We start from the raw sequence: 13637 nt of genomic DNA on the forward strand, positions 1-13637 counted from the left end.
GGCCCCCCACACTGCATTTCCCCCCACACAGTCTGGTGGCACTGCATCCCCCCCTCTGCAGTGTGGTGGCACGGGCCCCCGCACACTGCATTTCCCCCCACACAGTCTGGTAGCACTGCATCCCCCCTTCTGCAGTGTGGTGGCACAGGCCCCCCACACTGCAGCACCCACCGTGGCAGGCAGTGGAACAGCCCCGAGCACTGCAAACATCTCCCCCACGGGGCGGTGGTACGGCCCCCTGCACTGCATTCCCCCACCCCCCAGTGCAGTGTAACAGCCACGCACTGCAGCCCCCTCCCCCATGCAGCGATGCAGCCCCATGCACTGCGCCCTTCCTCGCAGCGCAGTGGCACAGGCTCCCGTTCGGGGCGGGGGGGGGGGGAGAGGCACGGAGGCCATTTTGCACCAGCCTCCCCCCGAGGCCTGGGCTGTGCTGGGCCCTGCCGCAGGCCCCGCGAGGGGAAGGGGGGGGAGAGCCGCCGTGCCCTTCCCCCACGGYGCCCCGCCGAAATCGTTCGTACGCTCCACGCGTTTATTCCCGTGCGCACGTACACACACGGGCCGGCTAAAATCCCCCCGCAGCAGGCGGCAGTGGGGCCCCGAGGCAGCCCGGCGCGGCCCCCCCGGGGCGCTCGCACCCGGGAGGTCTCGGAGAAGAAGCTCCCGAACGTCCCAGGCGGGCCGGTGGCAGGCGATGTCCACCACCAACTCCCGCCAACGGCAGGCCCGGAAGAGCTGCGGCGGTGCCTACCCGAAGCTGCCATGATTCTGGGAGCCCCCTTTGCTCTCCCTTTCCCCCCAGCTGTCCCCCAGTTGCAGCACCCGCTGTTCACCTCTCCTCAGCACTGGTCCTGGCAGCCAAGTTGGGGCCCGTGGGTGAGAAAGGTCCCATTCTCCCCAGCTCACTCGTCCAGGAGTGACCACAAACTGTCCTCCCTCTCTGTGGTCCCCCAAGCCACCCCACAGCAGCCCAATCCCAGCACCAGACTCAGCCCTCTGGTAGCAGTGGGCACGTGGGGGGCTGCCCAACCACTGCCCCAGCCCCCAGGACACCTTCCTACACTGAGCCAAGGCAGGAGGCAGCACCTAGCCATGCTGCCAAGGGTGCACAATCAGCCACAATCTTCTACCCTACCTTGAAGCTGATGGGTGCCAACCCCTGGGCAGTCTTGGAGCTGAGCATGGAGACATAGATCCTTGTTGAAAACAGAAGTTGTTGCTGCTGAAGCTCGAGAACTTGACAAAGAAGCTGAGGAGTGCCTGGTAATTGGTCTCTGCCACCTAGAAGGACACAGAGATCCCCATGGCCTCGCCGGGGTTTGGGGGACAGAGGGCATATGATGAGCTGCTGAGATTGGTCTCCATCCTGGCTGCCCGGCTCACAGCATTCCCAGCCACCAGTCTTGAAGGAGGCAGTGGCACCAGGCTCAGGGTAGCCTCCATCCCCCTTGTAGACCTGCAGCTTACCTGGTTGTCACCGATGGGCTGAGTGCTGGCAGTGCAGCAAGAGTAGCTGACGCTGGTATCACTGGCGGATCGTGCTGGGAGCATCTCTACAGCAATGTCCTCCTAGGGCAGCTTTCATCATCGTTTCCACCCTGCCATCCTGGAGCTCCTTTCTCGCTAGCCCAGGTCGTTCCTGCCCACCCCTATACCAGGCACTGTGGGGTGCTGGGGCGCACACAGTGAGCTGTACCAGCCTGGCCAGCTCCTCTCCACTGCCCCGACCATGGGGTTGGACCTGGGAGGCAGAAAATCACACAGATTGCGTCGCACAGACAACATGCCAGGGCGAGATGAGGTTGGATGGAGAAAGCCATTTGTCCCTCAAAGGCAGCCAGTTCCAGGCCCTGTGTCACCCCTCACTCACATGGAATAGGCAATTCTCAGTCAGGAGTCCTTCCATGGACTCCCAGCTGGGCCCCCTGTTGAGCCAGATGACCAGTGGGGTTTGGTGTCAGGATCACCTTGCAGTTCCACAAACCTGGAGGGTAGAGTAGGATCAAGCCCATGAGATGAGGCTAGGCCACGGGAACTGTGTTTGGGYTGCCGCAAGGCCCATCCGAGTACTGAGCAGGAGGTTTTGCCCCGGCCAAAGCCGCAGGGCTGGAAGTGTTTAATTAGGGCTGGCATTCTCCAGGATGTCTGTGGTCCTTGGCATCACAAATCCCACYCCATACTCATCTCCTGCCTTGCTCAGGGGCAGCAATGTCTCAGCAGGACCCACAGGGGAAGAGGGACAGAGATAGGGGAATCAGTTGCACTAGCCAGGGAGCTGAGGATGCCCAGGGTGGCTGGAGGGGCTTCTGCTGGGGCTGGCACAATCCCCTTTTCCCTTCTTACCATGGTATTTTGCTAGTCCAAAGTTATTCTGGTCTTGTCTCCAGCCCTCCCAGAATTACCAGTAGTGGAAATATTGGTCAGATCCTGCGGTGAGGTAACCCAACCACTGCCAGAAGCTGGGAGTCTCAGCRAGGCCTGGCATGGAGGACCAGGTTGGGGCCGTACTACCCTGTCACCAGGCCCAGGCAGATGCAGACCATGGGCACAAAGCCRCCCAGAACACACGTAGTGATGCCTGCTCTGCTCTCCAGGTTTTGCTGCTGCCAACCTCTGAGCATCCTTATATCACCAGAGCTCTGTTTGCTTGAGATAAAAGTCAGCACGAGCTCCTTTGTCACCCAAGGCAGTGATAACTGAGGGGTTGTTTCCAGCTCCTGGCTTGCCCATGTGGCGTTTCCTTTGAAGGGGATCCACCTCCAGTGTCACTTTGCTGGAGGAGGCAGAAAAAACGCTGCTCTTGCAGCATGCAGAGAGCCATAGTCCTGGCCAACCCGGGACAGGCAGCATGGCTCTACATCCGCAGAGAAGATGCTTGGTGCTGTACGGCCTGAGCACAGATCCCTCCCACTTTGGCTCGCTGAATACCTTTTGGAAAAATGGGAAACAGAGGGCCAAGTGGGTCTGCTCCAGCTCCCAAGCCCAGGGACTGGAGGGACGGGCAGTTCCCCACGCAGAGGCTGGACCAGGCCAGGCCTCAGTGCAACTGCTCCAATGTGGAGCTGYGGTGCTGGAGCCCATGCAGAGATGCTGGTGTCCCCAGAGGCTTTAGGGGGAACCAAAGATGCAGCAGCAAGAGCAGCCRTCTTTCAAGGGCCAGAGGCTCTTCCCAGGCTGCCTCCCCAGCCTGGCATGGGGACATGCAATGCTCTCTTCACAGCACTCCCCGTTCCTGGCCTAGGCCTGACCTCTCTGCACCTCTGGGACCTGCACAGCCACTGTACAGCCCAAGYGGGGCCTTGCTGCCCAGCCCAGGGGCACACAGAGATTGATTAACCAAGGACAGATGGCAGAAGCTGCCTTCAATAGCAGCCACAGGAGGGTCATCTACCCCCAGACACCCAGCTGTCTTATCCAGGGGCTTTAAGGGCCTCCAGAGAAGCACAGGCATGACTCTGGTAGCAGAGCCCAGATGGATTAGTGCCCTCCAGCTCTGGACAGTCCCAGCCCAAGGAACGGCTACCGGAGCTCTCTCTCCGAGGCTGGGCAGGCTGTCAGCGTTGCCTCTTACAGAAATGCCCTGCAGGTGAAATGAGGTACCAGCACCCAGCYGACAGCTTTTCATGTCCATGAGAGCTGCTCTTTGTTCCAAACCCTTGGAGGCCAGTGGGAGGTGGCACTGCTGGAGATAAGGGCCATCTAGGAGGAAAGCTTTATCAGCAAGGCAAGAATTTGGCCTAAGGGCACAGGAGAAGCCTGGAGAGCCATAATCCAGCAGGGCCCAACCCCACAGCCTCACATCTCGGAGGAATCAGCACAGAGGCAGGAGGAGCAGCCCCCCAGAGAAAGCACAGCCTCCCCAGGGAATGAGGAAGAGTGGCTCTCCTTGGCATTCAGGCTGCTAAATCACATGTAGCATCACCACTGTGTGCGAGAGGGTTGAGATCCACTGGCTCCATGCTGATGGAGRGAGGACAGAGAAGCCCTGGTTAATGTTTGCCTGCCCTGAGCTCTCACTCCACCAAGGCACGGAGAGGTCACAGGGAGCCTAACTGGCCAGCATTTTGGGTCATAGCCTCCTCCCCAAGCACTGTCTGGAAACATCTCCCTACCCCAACACAGCTCCATCAACATTTGCCCTGTGGACATCCAGAAACCACATTGTACCTGCCTGATGTATGCACCACAACTTCACTTTTATTAAGTCAAGGTCTTCCATTTTTGCACGTAGAAAATACATAAAAAGTCCGTTGTTTTGTAAACAGTCACAGGAGTGGTGAGGCAAACAGAGAAACAGCCACATCACCTTATTACCCCACCACCAGGGCAGCAGGCACCCTTGCTTTCAAACATGTGTTCCCTCAGGAGGAAATGAGAAAGCACAGCGAATCCGTGTGTGTGTGTGTGTGTGTGTGTGTGTGTGTGTGTGTGTGTGTGTGTACACGCACGCACACACCTGGCAAGTGTGGCACCTGTGTTAGATGCAGCTCTGCTACCTCAGCTTCAAACTGAGCAGAGCAGGGGGTGAAGAAAAAGATGCGGGAGAAAATTAAGCAGCATCTCTGGTTACCTTCACTCCAGTGGAGACACATAACAGAAGTCCTACAGYCTGACCTGGGCCCAAGCTGACATGACCTTGGGCCCAGCATAGTCTGTACCAGCCAAATTCCCTTGAAAGCACCCCAGCCCTGCACTTCGTCTCTCCTTCCTATTAGGAGCCCATGCTGTTGGCAACCGCAAACCCAGTGGAGACATTGCTTTTCCAAGACAGGAGGATCTGAATTGCAGGAGGCTGCTGGGATTCATCGGCAGAAAGAAAGAGAGCAGTGGGACCTCCCTGCGTAAGCCACTGGGTACCAAACTTCCATCTGCCTTGATGGGAAACGGGCAAGGAAACACTTTGGTGGACGTCTACATTAGTATCTGCTGAGCCTCAAACTCTTCCACCCCTGCAGGGATCCACAGAAACGAGGTGGCTCTGTGCTCCCCATGTCCATGAGGACTGGTCAGCACATTTAGTTTTCAGTGGGGTGGGCACCCTTTTCTGGGCACCAAGGCAGAAGAGGGGTCCTTCAAGCCCCAGTGCCCGGCTCTTACGCAGGAGCCTAGGGGAAGGGGCTTGGGAGGCAGCTGGTGCCTGGGGCATTCAGTCCTGTGTGGAGCACAGATGGACTGTATTTAAGTAAGCGTTCAGTTAACCTGAGGTCAGCGACTCCTTCCAGCTCCTGTTCTTGTCTGGGAAAAGAAGTCTTGTCTGCTCATGTACACTACATCCTCTGTATCCCCTCAAGCACAGCATGATCTCAGGAGAGCCTGGCATGCTGATAACCCTTCCCTGTGCCCAGGCAAGTACAAGCAGCACAGGAAGCAGGGGACTGCTGAAGTCCACTTCGATCACAAACTGAGAGCACAAAGGTTGGAGCTACCTCGGGCAAAGCAGGAGGGACAGGCAATGTTGGCACCRTCCTTCCAAACACGCTGTGTTCACGGTTTCTTTCTCATTCTCCATCTGGATCTCCCCATCTCCTCTCTTAAGAGCTGGGGGGAGGGCAGAGGCGCTCAAATCATGGAGCAGSATCTGGGGAGAAATTCGTGCATTTAGGTAAAGAGCCCTTCCCCACCGCACAGCAGACCAGCCAGAGCTGGGCTAGCYCTGCTGCACTGCCTGGGAGCTGCTGGGGACAGCACACGGTGAACACGGGAGGGAGGCTGAAGCCACCACCTCTTGTCAGAGAGCACATTTATACACAGCAAGCATTGGTACGGAGAGATCAAATGTTTCCACTGAGAAGTGCCCCCATGCTGTCCTCCCACCCACCGCTGGCTGGTCACACAGGAAAAGAAAAACAGTAGGAAGTACGTAAACATGTCATGATTCGCCTTTCCACCACAACAGGCTGGGCCAGGTGCCACATCTGCCGAGTGCACTGCTTCGAGAAGATGCACGAGGAGCCAAGCCAGATGYGCACAAAGCTCCCTTCTAGAGACGGGGTGGGCTGGACCCTTATCAAAGACGCAGYGATACATACACATAAATCCCTCCCTCCCCCATGGTTTTAGAAGCCAAACAAAGAATGAAAGAGCTTAAAGACTGAACAAGAGGAATTTTCTGCTGAGGTTTAACTGCCCCCAGCTGAATCTGCAGCTGAGGGAACTGCCAAACCCAGAGAAAGCTCTCAGAAGCAGAAATGAAACTGCCCAGGAGGAAGAGCCCAGAGCAACACCGGCAACACCGAGTGTAAACAGCCACGGGAACAATATCAAAATGCATTAGCATGGACTGCTTTACCCCCAAAACGTCCCTTTAAACCTACACCTGGCCCAGTCCCATTCCTCCAACACCTACCCTGGAAGAACAGGATTAGAAATTCAGAGAAGAGCTTTGCTCTAGCGTTGTGTCTCCAGTCAGTCAATGCGGTCACAGCACCTTTTCTAGTGAGTGAGCAAGCCCTCAGCGCCAGGAGGCAGGGGCTGGCAGTGTAAACATTGCACTGGTGTGTCGCTATCCATGGGTCTTCCCGACCCTCCTGCCACAAACGACACAAGTTAGCGTCAAGCTTAATGCAAAACTTTCTAACAGAAAGCGTAGCCCAGCCAGAGGCAGATGTGCCAGTAACTCTGCAGCACTRAGCTGGAACAGAAGACTGGCGAGATGAGTCACAGGAACACCAAACTCAAACCAAACACTGATACAGGAGAGGACTACAGGGATGTCACCTTGTCTAAGCTACCGGGGTTAACGTGGTGGAGGAATTGCTGCACTCAGGCACAGCAGAACTCACTCGCTTTACAGCTTATTCAAAGCAGCCGGGGCCCATCTTCCCCGCACTGCTCAGCRGGGCACACAGCCCTCTGCTTGGTGCCAAAACGGAGCTCTCCCTTTCTGCAGACGCACCGTTRGTTCTGCGCTCTCCGGACCACAGCACGTCCTCACTGACTGCAAGTTAAAGCACGGAYAGTAATTCCCTTTATACATGACACACTGGCTCCCTCTAACATCGCCGTCAGAAAAGGGAGTTTAACCTGTGAAAGTGCTGGAGAGGAGATCTCCTGACCCAGAGGTAAGCAGGCAAGAGCAGTGTGCTTGCCTGTGCAAATCCCAAACGTGTTCCCTTATGGATGTCTACCCCTGGAGCAGCAGAAAAGGTTTGACCTGGATGTCAGCATGGAATGAGTGAGGTTCTCCACCGTGCGGTGTCACGGTGCACTCTCTCCACTGGGTCCAAGGTCTCTTTGTAGTGATGGTCTGGTTTTACCAGATAGTCRAGGCTGAAAAGCCAAGTCGACTGCCTGGTGTGTTAAGACAGTGAGATACAAGTCCCTATAGGGCTCTTTCAGTGAAGCCCCAACTTAAAACATTCWTCTCATATGTTCCCAATATACTATTTTTTTTTCTCCCCCCTCCCCACCCCTCTGGTCCTATGGGAAATCTACTTCTCCTCAGCAGCAGCATGGACCAGCCTGGAGAAGGAGTCAAGCTGTGAGATCCACAAAGATGGCGTTGGCAGTGGTCTGTCCGAAGATGAAGGCTCCGAGGGTGACCATGAACACCCCGTAGCTGACCTGGGCCCACCAGCTGTGGATGCACAAGGACAGGGTGCAGTTAGAGGGGACCTGTATGCCAATGCCTGCAGGGAAAGTGGGGAGAGGGAAGGTGAACTTCAGTTACCTGACAGGTCTGGTTTCTTGGATCTCAGAGAGTTTGGCTTGAATCAGGCAAAGCCCTGGCAGGGAGAGGAGGAAAATTAAATCTGGATGAGGACTGTCCTCTGGAGCCTGAGGAGACAGCCTGCAAGCCAAGGAGCTGCTCATCCAGAGAGATAAGACCTGCTCTGCAGAAGGCAGGAGGGATAAGTTCTCTCCGATTTCTCCTTGGCTTCTTCCAGCCAGGTAGATGAATCCCAGGGCAATCCCAGCCACCTCCCAGCCTGCTCTAGAGAGGGGCAAAGCACACTGCTAACAGATGGGGTAGGAACTTCCCCTCCAGTCTTAACCCTTTCTCCTGCCTCTCCCACACTCCCMGTTATGGAACAGAGAGCCCAGTCTATATAGTTGGGCTGTCAACTGGCCTCACACTGTACTTTCACCATTCTCAAAAGGGCTCTTCATTCCTGTGACCCCATCCTGCCCCCTCCTTGCCTGATACACAAGGACGAGAGACMTCCGCTGGCCACCAACTGTCCCAGGATGATGGAGCTATACCTGGGAAGACAAAGATGAAGCAGGCAGCCAAGCCCCCGATAACAGAAATGACTTTGCCGATGTCAGGGATGAACAGAGCCAGGAGGAGAGTTAGGAGGAACCAACTGACAGTCTGGAGTAGACGCCTYCGCCGCTCCCGCACCACGTCCTCCTCCACCGTCACACCAGTGTAGCGGAGCCAGAGGCCCTCCAAGACAGCCCTGTGGGCACAAACCCAASCAAGGGAGGTTTCCTGGCAATGCCCTCCTGCCCATGCCAGTCTCTGCCACCTCCCACTGCTCACCGGCCACAGAAGTGCAGGATGGGGTAGGATGTCAGCACACATAGGATGATGAAGGCCCGAGCAAGAGCAACGGGGATGTCATTGGAGGGGTAGGAGAGCAGCACGTCCTGGTCCACGCTGGCCCCAAAAGTCAAGAATCCACAGACACCTGCCAGGGAAGGAAGCAATCAGCAGGGAAAACTTGTGTCCAGGAGACAAGATCCAGAGGGATGTGACACACAGGACACAGGGATGTGCGTAGGGGTGAGTGTTGACCCCCCAGCTCCCCCTTCCCTCTCTATACCTCCCTCATACACCCTCTGCTGAGCAGGGGATCTCTGCTCCCCAGAAGCTCACAGCCCCTCCAGGGACAATGCCATACTCACAAAAGCCACTGTGAGGTCCCCTCACTTACCAGTGCCTGTATAGACAAAAAGAGCGATCACCATGGCTGCCGTCACCACTGCCCCCCAAGTCTTCACCTCTGGCTGCTTCATGCTGTTAAAGACAGGCACGCTGCTCACGTGGCACTGCCAGGGACACAAAGAGAGCGTGGTGAAACACGGTGGGGTGAGCTGGAGCGAAGGGGAGACGTGCAGGATCCCACGTGTTACGCATGGCTAGAACCAAGTGCTACTGAGGAGCGAAGACATCATGAAGCCCCAGGTTTGTTGCTGGAGGAAACGACGGGGAAACAGGCTGCCCTGGCAGCTCCCTGGCTAGGATACAACTGATCCATCTTCCCCCTAATCCTGTTCACAGCCCAACTCGTCTCTGCTTAACAAAACACTGCTCTCCYTCTGCTGGGGTCAGTTCTCTGCCATTACAGCTTGCCCTGCAGCAGCYTGGGTGCTAGAGGCCTGCTGGTTCCCAATTCTGGGATCCGCCGTTATCCCTCAGCTCCTCCGGGGACCAGACCAGCCCTACACGCAGGCAGCCACGCGGCTTGCAGCCTTACCTGGAACCCGAAGCAGATGGTGGGCATAGCGTTGAACACAGCCATCCACGTGGAGGGGCTGGCAGGAGAGAAACACCCGCCAGTCAGACTGTGCAGGGAAGGTTCAGGGCCCCGCAACCGCTCACAGAGCCTCCTCAGAGGAACGACAAGGGGCATTCGGTAACGGCGTCGTTTCTCAGCAGATTTGCCTCCTCCTCAGTTACTCCTTCCCCACGTGTGGGATGATGCCCTTTGCAGGGACAAAAGTTTTCCCAGGATCTGGCACTCTACGAAGACCTGGACCTTTCCCTCAGATAAAACCAGGCCCCCTTAGAAGCCGTCAAAGATGTCCAAAATTGAGGAATTACAGGAGCAAAAGAATAAGTAAAAAAATAAGGACTTGTTGGACAGTGCTGAGAACTGGTCTAAGTTTTACCCTGCCCTAAAACCCCTGAGACAGCTGTGTCTGCCCACACTGGGTCCAGGAACAGCCCCACACAGGGAAGGAAGAGTGAAGCCACTCAGACTTTGTCAACAAAGGAAACACCAAAATCATCATAAAAAGAGCCACAGGTGCTTGTTTCTGGGTGAGCACAAACACTGCAAAGGAAACATTGGGCCCAGCTGTACTGGAGCTAAAATTAAACCAGCTCTCGCCAAAAGCATTCATGGAGCTCTGGGGACCCAGGCATTTGGGAGAACAGGACCCCACTGGTAGGGGCACCACGGATCCCATCCTGCCCCCTCTCTATCYTTGTTCTTCTAGTCCCTATGGTCTCTTAGGTTTTGGAGATTCCCCACTCCTCACTAGCCTGTAAGACACACTTGGAGTGGAGGGAAGATGAGGATTCTCTGATGTCTCAGCTCATGCTGCAGGACTGAAGAAGGGGAGAAGGGGACTAGGACAGGGTGCCCCCAAAAGGTCTTTCTCCTCTCCCTCACTACCTACTCCCATGAAAGGCACAGCGATGCAGCCTCGTGGAGTTCTTGTCAGAAATATGCAGCTTCCCTGTGACCAGGGAAGGAATCATCTCYCCCTTATGCATGGGCTCTGCAATGTGTCAGGGTCACCCTGATGGGCTCTGCAGCGAGTCAGGGTCACCACCAGCAACACGTCTCTGGCACGTACCTGGTGGGGATCTCCACAGGCGCAAGCTCCTTGTCAGGCCAGATGTACTTGATGATAATGACTGCAGTGACATACCATGTGCCAATCACACTTAGTGAGCTGCAAGAGGGGACAGTGGACTTGTCACTGTGCAGCCTCCCAGTCAGCAATCATTACTCTCAGCAGGCTGCAGCCCTGTCTTCCTCCCAAGGCAGCCTGGATCACCCCCGTCCTTCCCACCATGAGCACCTCTTGCCCTCCTCTTCTCCCTCCTCACCGAGAACAGGAATATGCTAGGCACTGTCACCCATCGTCCCCAGAACAGATGCCCACACAACCCTACTGTGTTCAGGGGCTGTGCTGTGGAGCAGACACGCTCCAGACACAGAGACAGACTGACCTYGGGTTTGGAGCAGGGATGGAGAAAGAGGTGAGTATTAAACAAATGGCTACAGTGTTTGTAGGTAGCCATGGTACAGCTCCAGCAGCCAGGTTTAACACCAGGATGTGCAGTAAAGCAGCACTGGCTGGCAGAGCACCTGGCCCTGGGTCTGGGGGCCCTCCTTTCTGCTGCGTTGCCAACTCCAAAGACAGCAAACAAAGCAGCTGAGACCAGGTCTTTCCTCCAGAGAGCATAAATGAGGGACACAGGCCCCAGGGAATTATACTATGTCTGCACATTGCTCAGCACCTCCTCTGTTTCACAAGTTGGGAAACAGAAGCATGGGCAGGAGAAGGACATGCCCAAAGTCTCAGGAGTYGGTAGCAGAGCCAGGGCCAGAAAGGGTGTCTCCATGCTCAGGAGGGTACCAGGTGGCCCAGACCATTAGCAGGTCCCAGTTCACGGTCCTGGAGGGGTCTCCGCATTTACCTGGCATATTTCTGGAAGCCGATCTCCTTGGGGATGGAGAGGGGCAGGATGAGGAGGAAGGCAGTGACGCTGATGGTGAACTTGCGGTCCGTGTACCAGTGGCTGCTCCCTGCTCCCTCGGGCTCTGTCACCAGCGCAGCRATAACTGTGGGGGAGAGCCGAGGCTGTCAGGGTGCAAGGCAAGGACATCTCCCCTTTGCAGGGGAAGGAAGGGCAACTGAGTTTTTCTTCAAGACACTTACTCTTRTCCTCCTGGTCTCCAATGATGATGAGGAAAGCGATGCAGGTGCCAAAAGTATAGACAGCGATAGCCACCTCACACAGCACGCCAGGTACTTTCCCACACACGGCCCACACCACCTCCTGGTACGTCCGCTCATTGCTCGCCTGCGAGCAGTATGCCAGGATGACCAGGCCTCCGATGATGAAGACCAGCATGCACTGGAGTGGGGAGGAAACGTGGAGGGGTACAGTTGAGGGAATGGCATGCCAGGGTCCCTGMAGCCACCCCAGATACCCAGCCCCAAACACACATAGCATCTCTGCTGTGCCTCAGGGTCCTGCCCCACACCTCACCCAACAGGGGCCCCTCCCGGGGCCCACAGTCCCCCACACCCCTCACAAGGATCTCCAGCTGCCACCTGGRCACCCCCTCCTCAGGGTGGCCCATAGGGCCCTCCCTTCTCTGCCCTCTCACCATCTGCAGTGCGATGCCTGCAGCCACACCACCAGCCATGTTGAAGGCAGCAGGGAAGTTGAGCAATCCAGCCCCAAGGGCAGCGTTCACCACGATGAAGACAGCCCCCAGAGCAGAGGTGGCCCCCAGACTGTCTCCTTGGCTCTCTCCACTCTTGGGTACTGTCTCCACACTGGGGCTCTGTAGGAGCCTGGCCCGTTCCCCAGCATCGGCACTCCACTCCCAGTCCTTGTAGTCGCTGTTGATGCTGCCAGTGCCCTGAGCCATCTTCTCTCTAGTGGCAGGATCCTTCCGTCCTACCACGACACACACTGGCCTCTGTGTCTCACAAGTGTTTCCACACGGGGTTCAGCCAACCGCCACAAGGAGTGTCTCCAGCAGCGCCAGCTCCATCAAGCAGCAGGACAGCAAACAGCCAGGCTGGGACCACAGCAGTACAGAAGTGCAGAAGACCCGTTCACCGCTCCTAGAAGGGACACGAGAGGGACGAGAGTCAGTTAAGAATTGCTGGGAAACCGCATCAAGCCCTGCTGCCGTGCAAGCTTCCCTCCCATCTGTGCCTGGGGATGGGTCACCCACCCAAAAGCTTCTGATGTCCTGCAGTCTACATTAACAGGAGACAACCCACACAACAGACGGGCACACGTGAAATCCATTCTCTGGGTCCCAGCTCACGCAACACTGCACCCAGGCACCCTAATTGCAGCAAAGACGCTGCRGGGTGGAGGGAGATAGGAAGAGAACTCACCTCTCGTCCTCTGAATTCGCAGCGAGGACGCTGCCRCCTCTGGATGGTGGATTGTGCCCTGGTTTCACGCCTGGGGACCTGCRACCTCATCACAGGACTCACATTTCTGCAGACACGAATCCCAGYGTCACAGCTCACTTCCCGATTTCTAGCCCCAATTTTCGCAAAGTCTGCAAGTGCTGCCACGCACGTGCTGGCTGGGTAAAGTTCAGGCCTGGCTTAAGGAGAACGACCCATGCCCACAACAGGGAACCTCGTGTGACCAAGGAGAACAGGACCAGCGCCTACTGCAGCAAAYGGCCTTCCCTCCCCGTGCGCACCCGGACTGCCACGGGATGATCGCCAGCACGAGACGTGTCGGCAGTGTTTGCAAGGAGCCTACACCCGAACCCCTGGTGTTTCCACCACAAGCGGAGGGAGGGTTGGACACTTCAGAGCTAATCCCAGCRCCTCTAGCAGCTCAGTATCAGCACTCGCAAACCCTCCCCAGACACCGAGGGAGCCTGGCAGGAAAATTTCAGAGCCCCAGGAAACCTCTTTTTCCTTAGACTCTTCCTGACCAAGCGACTCGTTGTTTCCAGGCTATTCATTCCCAGGCTTTTGCTACAGATCCTCTTCGAGGATTTCTGGGAAACGAGACAGGGCAAAGGGAGGAGAACGGCAGCTACTCCCGTCCGGAGGCAGGAGCGCGAAGGGGGCAGATGCCAGGTCACTGGGCTGGCGGGTGCCCGCCCCGGCCCCTTTCGGCCCGGGTGAGCGGCGGCCGAGGCTCCCCTCCGCCGCCGGGAGCTGACTCAGCCGGGCGGCCCCTG

General features: G+C 56.8%; 1 protein-coding gene across 1 annotated transcript; it reads right to left on the reverse strand.

Annotated features, from left to right (window-relative positions):
• Positions 1–4177: 4177 nt before the first annotated feature.
• SLC38A7 (solute carrier family 38 member 7) lies at positions 4178–13354 on the reverse strand. The gene is made up of 11 exons (XM_085315280.1): positions 12826–13354; positions 12078–12543; positions 11623–11821; positions 11381–11525; positions 10531–10629; positions 9423–9480; positions 8880–8994; positions 8486–8633; positions 8203–8402; positions 7670–7724; positions 4178–7576 (listed from the first exon to the last, which is right to left on the reverse strand). Exons 2-11 carry the CDS (start codon positions 12342–12344, stop codon positions 7474–7476), a joined length of 1389 nt encoding a protein of 462 aa, XP_085171406.1. The 5' UTR covers positions 12345–12543; positions 12826–13354; the 3' UTR covers positions 4178–7473.
• Positions 13355–13637: the final 283 nt, after the last annotated feature.

The sequence above is a fragment of the Rhea americana genome, unplaced genomic scaffold (genome assembly GCF_003343005.1).
Source record: "Rhea americana isolate MKP2758 unplaced genomic scaffold, rheAme1 scaffold_425, whole genome shotgun sequence".
NCBI lineage: Eukaryota > Metazoa > Chordata > Aves > Rheiformes > Rheidae > Rhea > Rhea americana.